At 47.4% G+C, this 18,021-nt stretch overlaps 1 protein-coding gene and 1 long non-coding RNA gene across 3 annotated transcripts in view; one reads left to right on the forward strand and one right to left on the reverse strand.

Moving 5' to 3' along the window:
- The window catches only part of FRMD4B (FERM domain containing 4B), a 148,983-nt gene that overhangs the window by 36,164 nt on the left and 94,798 nt on the right, over positions 1-18,021 (reverse strand). For both annotated transcript variants that reach the window (XM_067303467.1, XM_067303466.1), the window contains exons 6-7: positions 8,625-8,681; positions 7,511-7,533 (exon numbers count right to left, since the gene is read on the reverse strand). In XM_067303467.1, the coding sequence (XP_067159568.1) occupies positions 7,511-7,533; positions 8,625-8,681 (80 nt within the window). The remainder of the gene's footprint in view (positions 1-7,510; positions 7,534-8,624; positions 8,682-18,021) is intronic.
- LOC136993207 (uncharacterized) lies at positions 9,122-11,170 on the forward strand. The gene is made up of 2 exons (XR_010885439.1): positions 9,122-9,527; positions 9,632-11,170. It is a non-coding gene; the product is annotated as an uncharacterized lncRNA (long non-coding RNA).

The following is an 18,021-nucleotide window of genomic DNA, read 5'->3' on the forward strand; positions in this document are numbered from 1 at the left end:
CAGCCCTGTCAGGCTTTCCAAAAGAGCAGCAACAGTGCCTACTGGTCTCACGGGAGTTTTCTGACTCTGCTTGTTGATACTGGGGAGATTGGCCAAGAGCACACCAGGGAAAGCAACATTTCTAGTGTCAGCTGTATCAATGCACCTCTCCATCCTCAGACAGAGGGACAGGACAGATGAGACCAAGGTACTTCCAGAGATACTCTAGGCAGGCAAGGCAGCGTATTTCCCCTTGCAGCTTGGGAGCAGAGTGCTGAGAAAGCAGTTCTCCAGGGCTAGAGAAATTCGGTGACTTGGAGCCGAGTTCCCCTGCCCTAAGTTCTCAGTCTTTGCTGACGGCTGAGAGTCTCACAGATCTAGTGCAGTATATCCACATCAGCAAAGTTGTTCAGACACACTGATAGCATGCGTTAGCGATGTTTCACTATCGGACCAGACAGGAAGCAGAATGGCTCTGCTTTACCTGGGGATTTACTGTAAAGCAAAAGATGACTATTCACAGTTGATACAACGCTTGAAGGATCCTGAACTCTTCTTCAGTACAACAGACTGTTATTTCTAACATTCACGCTTTCTTCCTGTTCACACAAAAGTCAGATTAGCCATATTAGTTGTGGTTCTTTAGTATGTCTGAGTACAGCAGCAAAGCTTAGAGCTTGTTATCATAGTCCTCTATGCTGATACAAAGACACATGCAACCACAAGAAAAATAAAGCATCTGAATAATGATAAAGGCCCGACAAATCTACAAAAGGACAAGCAGAGGCTGAGAAGCTGTCATTCCATTTCCCCAAAGTGCAAAATACACACTGCCATGACAGGTCCCAACCTCCTCAAGGTGAGGAAAATCAAAGAGAATTTTCTTTCTTTTTTAAATGAGGGCGGTGTTTCGAGTCAGACCAGACACCAAATTCCTGCTCTGCGCGTATGGTGCAAGTGTGGAGCAACGCTCTGTAGGTCTGACACTGCTCTCAAGGTGTTTATCAGAACTGAGGTGAAGACAATCTCACTCACAAGCAGTGAAACCTCACTTTACAACCGGAAAAGGCAATACACTTTAATGCTGAATCTGTATACTGAAGGGATTTCTAAGGGGGAAGGTATCTTCTACCTATGGAGCCTGGACGCTACTCAAAGCCTAATGGCTACAACAGCAGCATGTCTCCGTCTGCTGCACGGGGGGAAAACTTGTGCCATTTATGAATTTTCTGGCTCCATACTTGCCTCTTCTCTCATCTACTTTGGATGCAGAGCTCTGCATCAGTGACAGAGCACACACAAAAGCCCTCCCCAGGCGGCTGGCTCGTACCCACTACAGCACTGCTTGTTTGAGTTACAAGTGCCTTAGAGAGAAGAAAAAAAGGAAGAAAATAGAAGGTACAGTTGAAGGATACTTACCTATGACAAAGCACAATGACCCCTTTTGCTGCCCCTGTAGGGCCTTGTACTTAACATTACACATCTGAAACCTTTAAAAAGGTGTTACTTACTGTCATAATTATAATTAGCCTAAATATTAAAGCTACATTACCAAATGCATGTAGTAAATCCCATGAGATCAGATTATTAAGCTATTCAAAGCATCCTCACTTTTTCTTCATCTAATCCCTTGTTCATTTTACTCAGTGTTTCCACCTAATTCAGGCTAATTCATCTGCTGCACAGTAAGCATACTATACAAATTCCCTGGGAGCCCTTACAGGACTGCTTTAAAAGAGGAAACTGTAAAAATACTAAGATGACATCATCACAGCAATGACGCCTGCTTTGTTCTGTCCTGAAACGTACTAACCTACAAGTCGCACGGGGGTGTGGAAGGGGCACTTATTCAGTTTAGCAGAAAATTGGGGGCCTGACTAAGTATTTTTTGTAATTGCACCTGACTTACACAATGATTTTCAACTTTTTATTGAAAAATAAAAACATCAGGAACCCCTCCCCCGTCAAACGCCAGTTAACTCTTTGCTCATCTTGTTTCAAATTAATTATTTATTGCAAAGGAGTGAATTTAGGAAAGCACATAGCTGGGTTTGATCGAGACAGAGTTAATGGTTCATGAGCAAGTGCCTAGCAAAGTATTTAAAGAAAAAGTGTGCAGAGAGTTGCACCTGAAAGGCAAAATACACAATGACTCACTCAACAAACAAGAGGCAGTTCAGCAAAATGAGCGCAGCCACACCGCTCCAATGCCTAGCACTGATTTACAAGCTCTGCAGACAGGCTCTGCAGGGCACAGTGGATTATCCTGGAGAAAGTCTCTGCAAATACCATTGCACAGACATTTTAAAATGCACTTACATTGAAAGGAAAAACAAAATCTAAAAACTGAGCTGGTACCTATGACAAGCACCAGATGGACATCTTGAGAAAATGAACCCTATAGCGATCACCAGCCCTCACGCACCACCCTCCAAAAGCTCCATACTTTGCTCCGAAGGAAGGCCTCTGGGGTTGAAGGAGGAATTCAGACTCTGTGCTCAGGTCTTTGGCCTCCATGCTATGATCAACACAAAAGTCCCCTTTTAACTAATTCAGAATCCCACTGTCCCCTTGGAAAAGGGTTTCCAATGTATTTCAGCACAAACAAATAATTCAGAAGAGGCCTCCTTCAGCAACAGCGCAGCCTAATAGGAGCAGGACTATGGAGCAAAAGGGTTTGTGCAGAAGACCTGACACCCACGCTATCCCCATTTCAGGGCTTTTCTTTAGGCCAGCCCCAGTCTGGCTCAGTGGTCTGAGCACCCACGAGCTGGTGGCACATGCGAGGTGGGCTCCATTCAGGTGGCACGAGCCCAACCTGCACCCTTGGAGGCCACGCCAGGATGTGAACTGAAGGGGTGAATAGGAACAACTGGGAGATTTGTTCCAGAAATGTGTTTGTGGTCTGCCCACATCCTGGACACGGCCACACCTGGAGTTTTGGTTGTATCGACCTGGTGAGATACCCCAAAGCAGGCTGGGCTCGATTCTCGGGGAGCCCGGAGTCAGAGGCTGGGTTAGCCTTTGGGTAGGTAGCACAACTAGCAGGTGCTCCGATATCAGACAACGACTGACTTCTTTCAAGCAGCTCATTTTCTAGCGTAGCCTACGTTATGGTTTACATGTTCTTTTCTGCCAAGTGATTCTCCAATTTGTCTGGCAAAATAATCATCTTCCCAAGTAAATGCTACCAAAAGTCAATACTGGAGCGCTCACACTCTTAATTAGGAGCAAATCGTTGATATTAACTCTCTACAGCTAGTCCAAGCAATTATTTTTTTCCTCCGTAAAGTTTGTAAATTTAGAAGCTCCTGAACCAATTACCCTTGCAAACTGCAGCTAGAGGGTATCTTTCACACAAACCATTTCCTTTAACAAACTCTATTTATCACCCTTGTAATGATAAACCCCAGTCTCTCATATGTGTCAGCTATCAGGAATTCATTATTTTGTCTGTGTTATGTTATACCAGTCGGGAGTTATCTTTGCAGCCCACAGGCTAGAATCAAAATCCAATGTGTCAGCTATTTAAAGAAAATGGAAGCCCTCCTCCAGCAATTTAATTAACTTTCAGGGATCACGGCTGAGTTTCAGTGCAGGAAACATTACTGTGGAAAATATGATCCAAGATATCAGTCAGAAAATAAACTTAAAAACAAAGTTACTTTCCTGGTATAATCCATGTACCTAATCTGATTTTAATAAACCTTTTTCTAAAGCTAGAAGCACAAGATTTAGGACTGTCAATCTTCATGTCAGTGGCATATCGTCTCTTTCATCAAGCTACAAAGCAAAATAATACTATATACTACCGCACAGTATTTCACTGTGGTAGATGCTTAGTCCACAGACTAAATACAGTTAAATCATTTATTTTCCAAGGAAGCAAGAAGTTATACATTGCCTGTTTATATTATGAATAATTACCAGACTGAACTCTTATTTTGCTTACCTGTCAAGATATTAGGTTTCTTAAAAATGACAATGAAATTAATCTCTTAAATAGATTGCACACATTTTTTTCAGGAATTAGACCATTCCAGAAGCTGCAACTTGAATCGATTGAATCTTTAAAATCCTTTAGAGAGTTTAAAAAGTCAACAATTTAACTACAACTGCAGCATTTTCTGTGTAATAAATGTGACAGTGCATTAGTTCATTTAAGTAACACATAACTTCAAAACTACACTGATATTAATGACTCATATTTTCTTTGGGAGTTGCTTTGCAGGGGCTGGGGAAGACTGATAGGAATTCAACTTAAAAAGAGGCAGCCCATCAACTGAAAGTCACAGATCAGTCACGGAAAGTGAACAAGGGCAAAACATTACTTCCCTCTTCTCGAGCAAACGTGCCGAGCCATTTCACAGGAAGGCAGAGGGCCGCAGTTTGCAGCATCTCAGACAGACTTTCTGTGAACGTCTGTGAAACCCTCCAGAGCAAACCCACTGCCCTTATCAGCCCTAACGCTGCCCTACACGGGGGAGACAAATGTCTCGCGGGGCATTGCCGTGGCATGTTCTTGCAGACCTCTTCATCACATATGTGGTATAGGTATCTTGGCCAGGATAACCAGTTCAGTAAACAGGAAAAGGAACTGGACCATTTGTGATGGACACGCCACCACAGTGAGCTACACCGATCATGGTATGTTGCCATCTTTGCTAATAATTCCTCTTGTGGCCAGCAGTAATTTTAGATTGCATTTTAGAGACCAGTGCAAACCAACAAAGGCACGTACACCATAGACATACTGCGGATATCATTTGCAAGTATGCACTTAAGAGCCTATAAAGTTTCAAAGTGGGATTTAGGTGTTTTCTCACTCGTGTAAACCTTCCTGCTGAATAAGGAGCATGCCCTTGTCCTAACATCCCCGGCCAGGCCCCAGTGATCCTACTGGATTTCACCTGCAGAGGCCAAACCACAGAGGTCCTCATGTTCTTGTGCTGACAGTGCTACCAGACTGCAAAGTCTCTCCAGAATGACCTCTGCAGCATAGAAATAAGAAGTTTTTACTTCTTCCAACTGCCCATGTGTCAGGTTTGCTCACTGAAAATAAACAGATTTCAAAAGAATGTGCTCGCCCACTCAACACGGGATAAGGGCGGGTGTTTCTGGGAAGATTACGGTTCTTTTCCACTGCAGCGCTATCTGAGAATTTGAACAGTGGATTGGGGAACGGGGTTACTAGAGCTGCAGGATTTTAAAGTGTCCATATCCTGGCATTGAGCTGTGTATTCCCATTTGAAGTCAGCAGCCGCTCTGCACAGTGACCGGTCTGCAGGACGTGCCCCCCAGAAGAGCTCCCTGCTAGTGTGAAAAAACTGACTATGCAGCAATCGCCAGCTTTGTCCCGACTGGCCCACTTTCAGCTTGCAGAAATCAAGTCTGTAGGACTTCAGGCAATTCCTGTATTTACTGGGAGTTCATTCAGTACTAATCCTATACAAAAGTTAATAAACGTGTTCTCACGTAAGCAGAAATGGCGCAACAGCCACATTCCGGAAAGTGATTCAAAATGGTATTTCCAAACGATAGCGTACAGTGAAGACACCAAAACCAAGGCACCACAAACGGAGACAGCTACACTGCATAAACAGCAGAATCCCTTGGAGAATATACCCTTTTATCAGGGGTGAGCTGGGCAGGGGAGATTAGCCATGCAGTATCTGTGTAAGATATGCCTGCAATTAAGCTGGTTGCTTTATCACTGGTGGTCCAAATAGCCTCATGTGACACGTAAAACCTAATTCCTTCATTTCTGGTGCACTCCTTTCCGTCCAGAACAGCTGGCCATGCTCATTAGATACGGAGGCGTAAAATCCAGGCTCCTGCAGGAACCAATTGTTGCAGCAACGCTCTGCTGCAAAGGCAACTCTTAGGGGAAGAGAAGCACCTGGAAAAGGAAATCAATTCTGCAGCAGAGCATTCTTCCCTCCAGTTCTCTTTAAATACTTTGGAAGCTAATCACAAGCGATCTACTCCTTGCAACTTGTCAGCTGAGGTATGTAAAATAACCATGTACACAGATCTTGTACATGTGAAGCAATACTTAAAACCTTATTTATTGTAAATGATAAGGAGTCAGTGTTAAGTTTAAACCACACGAGGGAGGTTTAAACCACAAAGGTAGTTTCTAACCTTAACCTCTTCTCTGAAGAATTTGTACCAGGCTAAGAAAGCACATGTCACCAGTTGCTGCGGCTTAACAAATGGCTTCTCATCAAGTGAACTGCAGTAATTTGAGGTCTGTGGCTACCTGTCCATAAACTGAATTAAGCTTATGGAGTCACTGTGAAATCAGGAAAGACTAGCAGTCTTTCTAGAGAAAAGTGCAACACATCATAGCTACAAGCAATATCCTGTGGGTCACAAAGCAGTTCTACAGCATGAACAGGAACAGAAATCATCTGTACAGCCAGCCAGTCCAGGCAATCTTAGCCACAAGGGGAACTTTTCCTCCCTGACAGCCCACCATCAAAAGCAAAGGGAGCTTTGTGAGGGACTTCCCAAAGCCTGTCCTCCCGTGGAGGAAGGACTGGGATTCAGAGAAGGGCTCTCAGTAGAGGAATTGGCACTTACTTGACAACTCCGTGCTGAATGAAAAGCAGAATATGCCACTGCTGCTGGTTTTGGTGGTCAGCTGTGACTGTTATTTACTGCATGTGAGCAGGTAGCTCTTTCCTGAGCATTTTCAGAGCGTGGTTCTTAAAAGCTGTTGTAGCCAAAGTGTAAAGACACCACTCTTCCTCTATAGAAACTCGGCAAGTAGTAAAATATTAACATGACCAAAGCTGACCTCTTGAATTTCTGTTTGCTTAGTGAGCTGCTCCTAATTGAAGGTCTCTTCCCTTGGCTCCTGTAACCCCCCTCCTCCCCAGCACGGCCAGTTCCCGTAACCAGCACACGGAGCCCAACAGGTAGAAAGCGATTTCCGAGGGCCAACACGGTCTGACTGTGCAGCTTCGGACAGCTAAACCCCGCAAGCCCAGGTCGCAGCCCAGCTACAACACCACAACTGGCAGGTCAAGTGCAGGGAGGGGGAGGCCCCGGCAGGGCAGCTGCGAAAGCAAGCGGCTCACTGATGCCCGGTGCCGGCAGCTGCCAGCTCCGGCCCCCGCGCACACATCCACCACCGTACGCGGGCAGCGCTAGGAGGGGCGCAGAAACGGGTCTGACACGCAGCGCAAAGCACGGGCTTTCCGGGAGGACAGGGTGCGCACTGTCCCTCCATCCCCTGCAAAAAAAAAGGGCAGCCATATACGGGGGGGGTGTGTGTGTGTGTGACCAAACTGGGACGACCTGGAAAAAAAACCCGTTTCCATTCAGAGCCTGTTCACAAAGAGAATTACTCACCCGGCAGACTGGGCAGATTTTATCCAGCCTGGCAGTGGATTTCACTTTCTTCACCCACCGCTCTAGGCTGGCTCTTACCCCCACCCATTTTCCTGATTGTTTGAAATACAATGCAAACTAAAGAAAACACATCCATCAAGCACATTAGTATTAGAAAGGAAAACGTTATTACCTGGAATAGTCCCCTTTAGCTTCCTACAATTGAAAAACAGTGACAAGAATTAAAACGCGATCTCTGAGAGAGCCCCAGAGCTTTCCCAGCATTGTTCGCTGCCCTCTCCCACCGCCTCCCGGCCAGACCCCCGCGGTCACGCTCACGCGAGCCACCGAGGCTGCGCGCAGGCATTCGAGACGGGTCTCGGCCCCTGATGCTTCCAGCTGTGGGTTATCCACCTACGCCATAAATAACGCAGCTTCCAAAACTGGGGCGAATTTCACACTCCAAATCAAAAGTCGCTTTTACTGCAGGAGAAGCGAAATACAGTTCTCCCCAGACAAGCAAATCCAGGGAAAGGTTGACTCCACAAGCGGGTCAACAGCTGAGGGGGGCTGCGCTCACTCAGGGCGAGGACAGTCCAGGCAGATGAAACCGCTGCGGCTTTGCTGGAGCATTTGCTCAGCGAAAATGCAGTTGGGGGTGGGAGGAGTGTGGGGGTGTGTGTGTGTGTGGGGGGGGGTTACAAAACATCACCTTGCATACGGTAGAAATTTATTTTATAGCAAGTGGTAAGTAACCAGAACTTAAGTCTAAGGACAAAAAAACTTGATTAATGAAAGGAAAAATTAACATAATCTATTTTACTATAATAGAGGAATAAAAATATAGGCTCAGAGAAAAATTCACGGGGGGAAAACAGCAAATTTTAGCTACAGTATTAAACCCTCTTCCTTCTCCCAGATCTCCAGAATATATTTAAATTAGAAAATTAAGTGATAAATTGAAGAGAAACCTCCTGAAATTAATTACTTCCCTTGAGGAGTCTTTCTCCTTCTTTCCCTCCTTCAAATCCAAATTGCTCAAACATAAATTTCTCTCGCTAGCCGGAGAACAATAGCTCCCGACATTTGTAGCTTTTTCCTTTTTTTTTTTTTTTTTTTTTTCCAATCTGCAGAGGCTATAAACAGTGCTGCACGGTTTTGTCTTCACAGAGGGGGAGGAAAAAAAGAAAAAAACAGAAAAACAAAACCCAGCTGAACTAACAAGCAAGTCAAGCCGCCGCCACACGCCAAAGCTGCGGAGCGAGGCAGCGGGCAGCGCACGCGCGCCGCGAGAAGGGCGGCCTTACCTGCAAGACCAGGGCTGCTAACTTGAAGACGGTCTCGCTCTCCACTTCGATCTGGCCCTGCGTGCGGCAAGAGGAGAGCGTTAGCCGCGCGCATCCCCGCGCCGCCGCGGCCGGCCACGCAGCGCACGCGCCGCGCCTGTCACCGCGCCGGCCGGCCTCTCGCCAGCGCAGACCATACCACTGCGAGGGGGAATTGGGCCTCGCCCAGGGAAGTTTATGCAACTTTTTTTTTTTTTTTTTTTTTTGCCGGTGCTGTTGAAAATTGGCAGCGCAGGAGAGCGCGCTGCCGAGCGGGATGCGGGGCTGCGAGCCGCCCCCTTGCGCGCAGCCCGGCGCGCTCGGGCCCGCGCAGCTCCCGCCGGCTCGGGGGGGGGGGGGGGGGGGCGGCAGGCGCTGCCCCCGTGCAATTGCTCTCCCTTTCGCGGACGTTTGGTACACGCACGCCAGCACCCTGCAAGGCCGTTCCCACCCCCCCCACCCCCCAACCCCCCCCCGCTCGCTCTCGCCATTCGCCCTCTTGCTGCCCCTGCGCATTTTCCGGGCAGTCTTGGCTCTGCAGCCCCTCGCGGTACGGGCCGAGGCAGGTCCCCAATCCCGCACACTCCAAAACGTCCGGAAAACTTTCCATGAACCGGGGGGGCAGGGGTGAACGGGAGGTATTCACGGCTTAAAGCACAGCACCTCCTCAGGGCACGGACCTCGCTTCCTTGTTCTGATGGTGGTATGCACACCCATGATGCTAGATAAATACTTATTAATCACAAAGGTAGGATAACTAATCTCCCTTTGCCACACACAGCTGGGATCTTACAGCCTCCGACATTTGCAAGCACACTTGAGTTTTACTGCAATGTTCGGGACCCCCCACCTCCAAAATCTCCTCCTTGAGCCCCCTCCAAAAAGGTATGTCCTGGAAGCACTGTGCACTCTGATCATGTCCAGTTGCTGCTCAACACTAACATGTCAAAACCACACGTGGAGCCTTTTTTCTCGTTTGTAATCTTAAGTGCAATCTTTCAAAACTGGCCTCTCGAGAGCAACAATCCCAGTCTTCGTTCTGCGCTGGGACCAGCGGTAAGACTAGAAGAGCAAAGCGGACGCGCTTCCCGTTGGCTTCGCAGGCTGACAAAGCTGCCGCCTCCCTCCCTCCTGCACCCTGTGAACGGCACGTAAAGGGCGCAGCTGAGCGCAGGAACAGTCCCACCAATTTTCATACATTTTGTTTTCTCTTGTTGACAGCCTACAAGAGAAGATACCGAACGCGACGCCCGTCTCCTGTCACCAAGGCCCCAGCGCATCCTTGTCACCTAGGATCTGCTGGCTGGACGAGAGGACAAAGCAGACCGAAAGCTGAAGCAATGCCAGAAGGGGCTAGCGTGAAGATCCAGCAGAATTACACACACGTACAGGAAGGTGACATACCTAAATATATAGGGCACATCTGGAGCTGAGCTAATTTACCACAGCTGCAGGTCTGGCCCACAGAGACTAAATTAAAAAGCGAACAAACAAATAATTCAATTTTCATGGAAAGGAAGTTTTTTTGTCAGCTTTGTCAATAATAAAGCATTCCAGCCCCGCCGCTCCCCCGGGCTCCTCCGCGAGGGCAGACTACAAGGAATTTCCCCTTCCCCAACAGGTGTGGCAGCAGCTATGCTGAAGCAGCCTCCCAAGCACTCACAGACATATTTTATTAGCAGGGAGGAAGGGGAGGGGCGCATCACAAATTAGGAAGAAAAATAGCTTCAACTTCTCCCTTCCTTCAAGTCTCTTTAATGTTGATGCTTAGGAAAAAAGGCAGCGGTTGCAGCCCAGTAATTCTTCACATAGGTGCAACTTTAAGTCACCTTGTTACTTCCAGGTCTGCGTCAGGCTGGTCTTTGTAATGCAGCTCTGAGCTGCCTTTTTTAGCTTAAAATGCATCTGCTCAAACAGCCTCTGAGGCCGACAGCGGCAATGGGGAGCTTATGGGAGACGGGGGCGTCCCAGCACGCCTCTCCCTGGGCCAACCCTCCTGCACTCGCGCACGGAGAGATCCCGACATGAGAAAACGCCATCGCCCTGCAACGTCTGCTTAGCCGGAAAGACAGGCTCTCCTTTAGCAAAGCTGTTGCTGGACCGCAAAAGCATGGAAAACAGGGCCAGGAGGGACCTTAAAAGCTCATCAAGACCATCTCCCTGCCCCAAGGCAGAATTAACTACATGTCGCTCATCACCTTTTAAGCGTACAACCAATTCCGTGAGGACAGATTTAACTATCCAAATGCAACTCCCACATCAAAGGCCGCCTCTCTCTGTTGCCAGGTCCAAGGAAAACTCGGCAGCACTTGGGGCAAGCTGCTACGCAACCGGCACCTACGTCTCTGCTGACCTGCACCAAGAGCAGCTGCTGGCATTGCAGGGGTGTTCGAGACTTCATAACCAGGCGTCTCGGCACCTCTCATCTTCAAAGCACGTCACAACCATTAAGGAATATCAACAGGAATTATGAGGCTGCTCTTCCGTGTTTGTTTCCTTATCCTAAATACAAGTTTTAAGAAACTCCAGTCGCTTTACTGGGCTCTATGACACTGCTGCGAATGTTAAAAGTGATCCCACAAAGCACTTCACGTAGGGTTTTGAGACATCAAATGAGCCGAACGGCAGTGTCCAGGGACTGCCTTTTTCAGGTGATGAGGTTTCAGTCTTTGCTTCCCAGATGAGGGTTTTGCTGCGCTCATGTCCTCGCTTTGAGCTGCTTTTGCTTAGCAGCCGTGTTTAGGGGTGCAGAGGTAAGAGCGGTGCTCCCCAGACCTGACCTATTGCAAGCAAGACACTGGCGGTGTCTTTAACGGGGGAATCTCCCCACCTCTTTTCAGTGCAGTAGCCCATGCTACAAGATAGAAACTCGCTGAGTACAAAACGCTCATGCACATTCACAAACATAATTCTGCAAATGTCAGTTCTGTGAGAAATGCTTTCTGGGTGGTTATAAATATCCCCATATATTAGAGCGGAGCTTCTTACAAGTCAAAATTACATATCACAACAGCCAGAAGTGAAGCTGGGGTGGGAAAGGGAGATGAACAGGATGAGCCAGATGCATGAGTGCCACCGAGGCCCCATGCGGACACACACACCCGCGCAACGAGAGCCCACGTTCTCAGCTACCATGCAGCAGCCCAACTCCTTGGTCTTGCGGGAGTTGCACCAGTCCACACAAGCTGAACAACAAGTCCAACCACTGATGTGGGAGTAATTTTTTTTTTTTTCCCCGCTCACGCAGCAAAGGCCTAAAGGCAACTCAGCATACACGGCAGTAAAGGATTAGGTTCAATGTTTTAAGTGAGCTACCCTACTATATCACGAAGCCAATACTTTTTAAAGTTATCATCGTTACTGTTTTACTACACTGTCTCTTGAACGAAAGCTCTGGGGTCTCTGCAGCTGGAGCACACCAGCACCTAAAAGCGCTCTTGCGCGAGAGCCCGCGGTCCTGCGCCGGGGCAGTCCCGCGGAGCCGCTGCTGCAAAGCTTGGAACAGGGTGCACCAGGCTTCATTAATCTCCCGTATCACCATATAGCAGCAGAAGCTGGGGCCGCTCGCAGGGAAGCTCGGTACAAGATAAACGATCAGGAGAACCCCTGCCTTTACGGCGCTAAAAATCGAAGAAGAAAAGGCAGACGCAGGGAGGCGAAGGGACTGACCCCGGGTCATGCAGTAGCTAAGTAGCAGAGACAAGATTTGAATCGGGGGCTCCCAAAGCCCGCTTCAGCCTTTATCCAGCGTACACCAAGGCTATGCAAGCGACGGTCTCTTGGACAATTCCCTCTGAGCCTGGAATTATTTTCCATCATAATATAACATTATTTGCCATCTGGTCCCCCAGTCGGCCCTTGCGATAATGTAATACAGCCCTGGGTTGTCAAGGAGTTTGGACAGCCTTCGACTTGACACAAATCCATACAGAAATATGTGTCATTCAAAAAGGAGTACAGGACCGCGATTCTTTCCACTCGTTCAGGCAATATTTTGATTTTGTAACAATCCCTCTGCCCCTGAGGCTGGTGAACAAGGTTCTCTGTTTTAGCGTAGCTTTAACAAAAAGGTTAAATTTCAAAAATAGATGGGGAAGATGGGCCGTAAAAAGATTCATTTGCAATGCCTGCAATTGCCAGGGTAATTTAAGCATAGGCTTCAGCAAGCAGGCGGGGGGCCCTGGGAGCCAGGTCAGCAGAATGCTCTCATGGCCACGTGTTGAATATGAAGATGGACCGTTTTCCCAGATTTATCCCAAGTGGGAACAAGGTCACTAGCAAGAGGTTAAGTAGATGGATGTAATCCAGCTAATGTAATCTGAATCTTATACATTTTAGATGTAAATAAGTTTAAGCAGAACAGAGGGAGCACCTCCAGGGAGGGGATGAAACTGATATTTTTCAATTAGAGTTTGCATAGGGACCAATCATTTTAACCAGCAAGACAAATTCATCCCCTCGTGTGGCTCTTCCAAAAAGGCCACTGGCTTATCTAAACAGTGCATTTGGCCCAATGGGTTCGGGTGGCTTTTGTCATACTGAAAATATCAGAATAATAAAGGATGTAGCAGATGTCCAGAGTGAGCGGCAATTACTAAACAGCAGGGATATGCCCATATCTCAGCAGCTAGGAAAGAACAACTCCTGCCTTCGGTGCCCATGGGCAGAATTTGGTTCCCAATTCAGAGAAGACCTCAGGTGTTTTGCTGCCCAGAGACAGACTTATGAATGCGATAAAAATCGCAAGGCTTAATCATAACTACAATAGCGAACCCTCGTTAGACCAGCATCAACACTAGAATTTACTGTCATAGAGATAAAAGTCCAAAATCCTGATAAAAACACAGATCAAGAATGAAGATAGTCAGATGAGTATTAACTGTGCTAAGCAAATCTTTAGACTGTAAACTCAGATTAAAGCAGATTAAAAATACAATAAAGCAACATTCCAGAGCTGTCATCTTTAACTCTTTAGAGCCAGGGCAAGAAATGAAAACTGGTATGAGTTCTTCAATGCAGATACAGACTATGGAGATCCACTATAGACTGAAAATAAAACCATTTTAAATACAAATTTGAGAATTAAGATATTAAAGTCCCTCTTCTCTCAAATCAACCCCTTTAAAAATTTACTATTAACGAAAGATGCCCACAAACATATGCACATTGACTGAATACTCTCAAGACTGCCACAGCATTGAATAAAATTGCCTGTGATTACTGAAAGGTGATTAAAAAAGCTGACAGAAAGAAGGGTGCAATTAGAAAGATGGAGGGAAAGGAAGGAACCAAGTGCGTACAACAAGGTGTTCACACTCGGGAAGGTAATTAATTGGGTGTGGACCCAGCACAAGTGGAAAAAGCAATACTAGCTCCTATGCCCTTACCCATCGCCACCGCAGTTTCTGACAAGGGATCCAGTACCTGCGGGATGTGTCCTGACAGCCAAAGGCTACCGTGTAAACCGAGAAGAGTCAGGTCCCTGCAGTGCAAAGCACTCGGCGACTTTGCAGCGTGTACGGCTTAGCCGGGAGCACGGGCTGCAGGCAAGGAGGCCCCTGCTGCTGCTGCTGGGCACGGCGCTCTCGGCGGGAGGAGTGGTTGTCAGCCACAACCTGTTATATGACATAACGAAAGTAGCTGGGGAGTAACTAGGTCAGGCAAATTTGGCAACTCGCTCTTTCAGTGTGGCTGTGCTGGATAATTACCGCAACAAGGCGAACAATGGCAGCAAATGAATAACCCTCCGACTTAAAAGCGATACCTACAGGGCCCGTTCTGATTACGGACGTTCACACGGCCACCTCAACCCTGGGTGCTGTCACCCGGGGTTCAGCTGCTCTGCAAAGCCCAGTATCAGATGCCCCATCCTATCCCCAGCCCATGAAGCTCCAAACTTTGCCAATAACCTTGACTGGGACCAAAGCGCTTCCCAAGGACAAGATTCCCAGGCTGAGAAAAAAAAATCACAGTAAGGCAAGCCTCCATCTACAACACATTAAGGAGGCAAAGCACTAAAAGAGCAGGAGATGCAGAATACAAACATAATAGGAACAAATTAAAGGGCAGCTCCTTCTGACCATCCTCAAAAGGCACTTCAGAGTTGCACTCATACTGCATTTACCCCCACAGCGTAGAGTAGTCTGGATTGCTTAGGGGGCCTCTCAACTGCTTCACAACATTTAGATAGCCTGTCACATCTTTCACTTCATCCTGTTACTCCTTCCTTGACCATGCCACATTCACCTGACTTTTTACTGTAATGTCTTTTTGATTGCACACCTGGCCGAGGAGGTTGTCTTCTCCTCCCAACAAGTTACAGCAGGCCTGCTGCAGTCCAACCAGGGCCAGGGGCAGGTAGAGGGGTTTGCAGAGCCCCTGCTGGGGCCACGGTGCACGAAATGCCTGGTCACCGCTGAGCTCCCACCCTTCCCACCCACAGAGGAGGGGCCGGAGGAGCGATGGCAGCCTGAGCCCAGCTCTATCGACGCGCAGTGGCCCATCCGCAGCATGGAGCACTGCAGCCCTTTCTTGGCAGGAATTGCTTCTTTCCAACTAAGTGGCTTAAGTCAATCCAGCCAAAAAACCAAAACCAAACCAAACCACCCCTCCATCACTGCAGCCTAGTCTTGCCTCATAGTGAGGCTTCAGGCTTCTCTAAGCCATTTATTTTGTCATCTCTGCCAAGAGATGATCCCATCTCCCTTGTCTTCATTTTGCATCTTAGCTGACACTTAGATCTTAGGTGAAATTCTAGGGATAAAACCAGCACTTTGAGACTAGTCTGTATGCTGTTCAGCACAACAGGGCCCCAGTCACTTAGTGCTGTTATTTTGCATGATCATGATACAAAAACAGAGGCAGAGAACAGGGGAAGGGCACACAAGGAGACTTCCCTGTTTGTGAGCCAGAGAATATAGCAAGTGTCATTAGATTTAATGTATAATCATAGTGTTTCACTTTCCTACCTCAGCACCACGTTGAGATACCCAAACATCAACAACACAACAGGCTGAGCTGTCGGAGCATCTTTACCCTATGGCCAGAAGATCAAAGGCACAACACTCACCATCACAATAAATGCCAACAGGGAGATCCAGGAGGAGGAGACTGCGTAAGAGATGCGAGGTGTGAAGCTCAAGCTGCAAACCAACTCTACAACATGGATTTCTCATAAGCAATAGGACAACCCAGCAAGAATACAACCTACACCTTTCCCAGCAGACCCTCATAGGGTCTCTGTGACACCACTGCCATTTAGGGCAGGGAGCCTTGGACCTACTTCAACCTCTCTTAGAGGTTGTAGAGTCCCTTGAATATACCTGCACCATGGCCAAGTCCCCCGAGTCACAGGCATAGACTAACTGGCCTAAGATCTCATCGGGTAATGACGAGTGAGGAGTCAGTTCATGTTAGCGTGAGGGTCCTGCCTCCTCCCAATGGGCAAGATAATGCACATTTTGTCCATGCGCTAACTTTGTTCCGTTCTTTTTAATCTACTGACATGTTGCTGGAGAGTTCGCGTGATGGAGCTGGCTGCCAGCACCTGTGGGATCGGAAGACAACAGACTCTACAGTACAGAAGTGCTGTGAAGGCTGACTGGTCCTGCTAGTCCTTGTCTTGAACTTCAATTGTGTGACCTTCCAGAGCAAAACGACAGATACAGGCAACAGACAGAGGGTATTTTAATAGTCTTGGAGAGAATCAGACTACACTGTGTTACAAGGCTGTATGGGAACGCTGCCCTCTCTGTAGGGATGTGGGAGAATTAGGAAATATCTGTTATAAAACTTTCGAGAGCTTTCTAATATATGACCACTTTGCTCTCCATGAGCTGGAAGCTAGCCAGACTTTATACTCACACCAGGGGTCTGTTTCAACAGCTCCTCTTGGTAAGCACAAGTCTTCAGGCTGCCAAGTGCTCACAAGAATTGCTGTTCACGAAGCTAACGCAGTTACAGACTCCACTGAAAACTTCCATTTCCTTTAACTTTTTTCTCTCTGCTGTTTTTTTTCTTTTAAGCGATTCTTGCAAGTCCTTGAAACTCATGGGAAATTAAATAAATAAATCTCCTGACACCCAAATATAGAGAGGAAAAGGGGAACACGGCCAACTTGACCAAGATCTTAGTTTACAGAATGTATTTTAAGGACTGGCAAAGAGTCAACCGTATGGCTGCAAAGCTATATGGAGGTTAGATCTAATGTATAATAAACTTGACAGTACTTTGCTAGCTAAGCAGGGTGTTATTTTTCCCAAACTTGGCCATTTTGAAAGAAGAAAAGACTAATTTATCATTTCAAATTTATCAACAGCATGTGTGTGACCAGTTCCTATCCACCTCCTTGAATGCATCCCAGCTATGGTCAAGGGCCTCTGCAATAACATACTGAGCATGTTACAAGGCTTCCCTATCCTTATGCAAACACATCAATTCTGAGATAGCCATTTTACCTGAAATCAAGCGTTAGGCTTTCACTATTTAAAGTCCAGCTAGGTAGTAGATTGTAGCAGAGATCACTATAAATCTAAACCCAGTTTCTTAAATTCAGGGACAGTAAAGAGAGCTTTCAAATTGAAGTTGTCACCACCAAAGGTTTTTAGGCAGTAGTCCTTTAAGGCCTTGAAAGAGAGGGGCATATGGGAAAACAGAGCCCAGAAGTATGCAAAGCTTCCTTCCAGCCTTTCTTCCTCCTAGCTATTGCAGTCTCCCAAAATACACATGGATAAATGAGCTTTTAACCAGGTAGGAGCTGACCTAACATTTGCTGAAGTCACTGGGAGGCCTTCCATAGACCTGGAGATGTTCACTGCAGCAGCTCATACATCCCACATGGCTGTCCACACTGTTCCTGGTGGCAGACAGGGGCTGCTCCAGGCTCCAACTAAAACAGGGTGGCTGCCACGGATTTGGAAGCAGGTCGCAGGGCTGCTGCTCTGCTCCAGTCCCGCAGCCAGCAGGACCACCCAGGCCTGGAGGGGTGACAGCACTGCAGCCTCAAACCAGTTAAAAATGGGCAGCCCAACATGAAAGGCAGGTAGGGCAAGAAAGGCAGGAGTGTTTGTTATATAAAAGCTGATAGTCCCAAGATTTATGCACACACCGGTGAGGAGGAAACACTGTGTGCCAGAGCTTTACTTTGGCTCCTCTGAGCAGGAAGGCAATTGTATTCAGCTCACGTGGAGCAAAACACCAGGAGGCTATGGCCAGCAAACACAGAACGGGTCATCTTGGCAAATCCAGGGAAGTTTATTCTTCAGGTGTGTAGAGCAGTATTACATCACGCTGTGCAACACGCGCTGGAAGGAAAACGCTGGTGCTGATGCAGTCATGTCAGCTCGGAGGGCAGCTCGCGTGGGTGAGGTCCACAGGCAGC

The sequence above is a fragment of the Apteryx mantelli genome, chromosome 12 (assembly GCF_036417845.1).
Source record: "Apteryx mantelli isolate bAptMan1 chromosome 12, bAptMan1.hap1, whole genome shotgun sequence".
Taxonomy (NCBI): Eukaryota; Metazoa; Chordata; class Aves; order Apterygiformes; family Apterygidae; genus Apteryx; species Apteryx mantelli.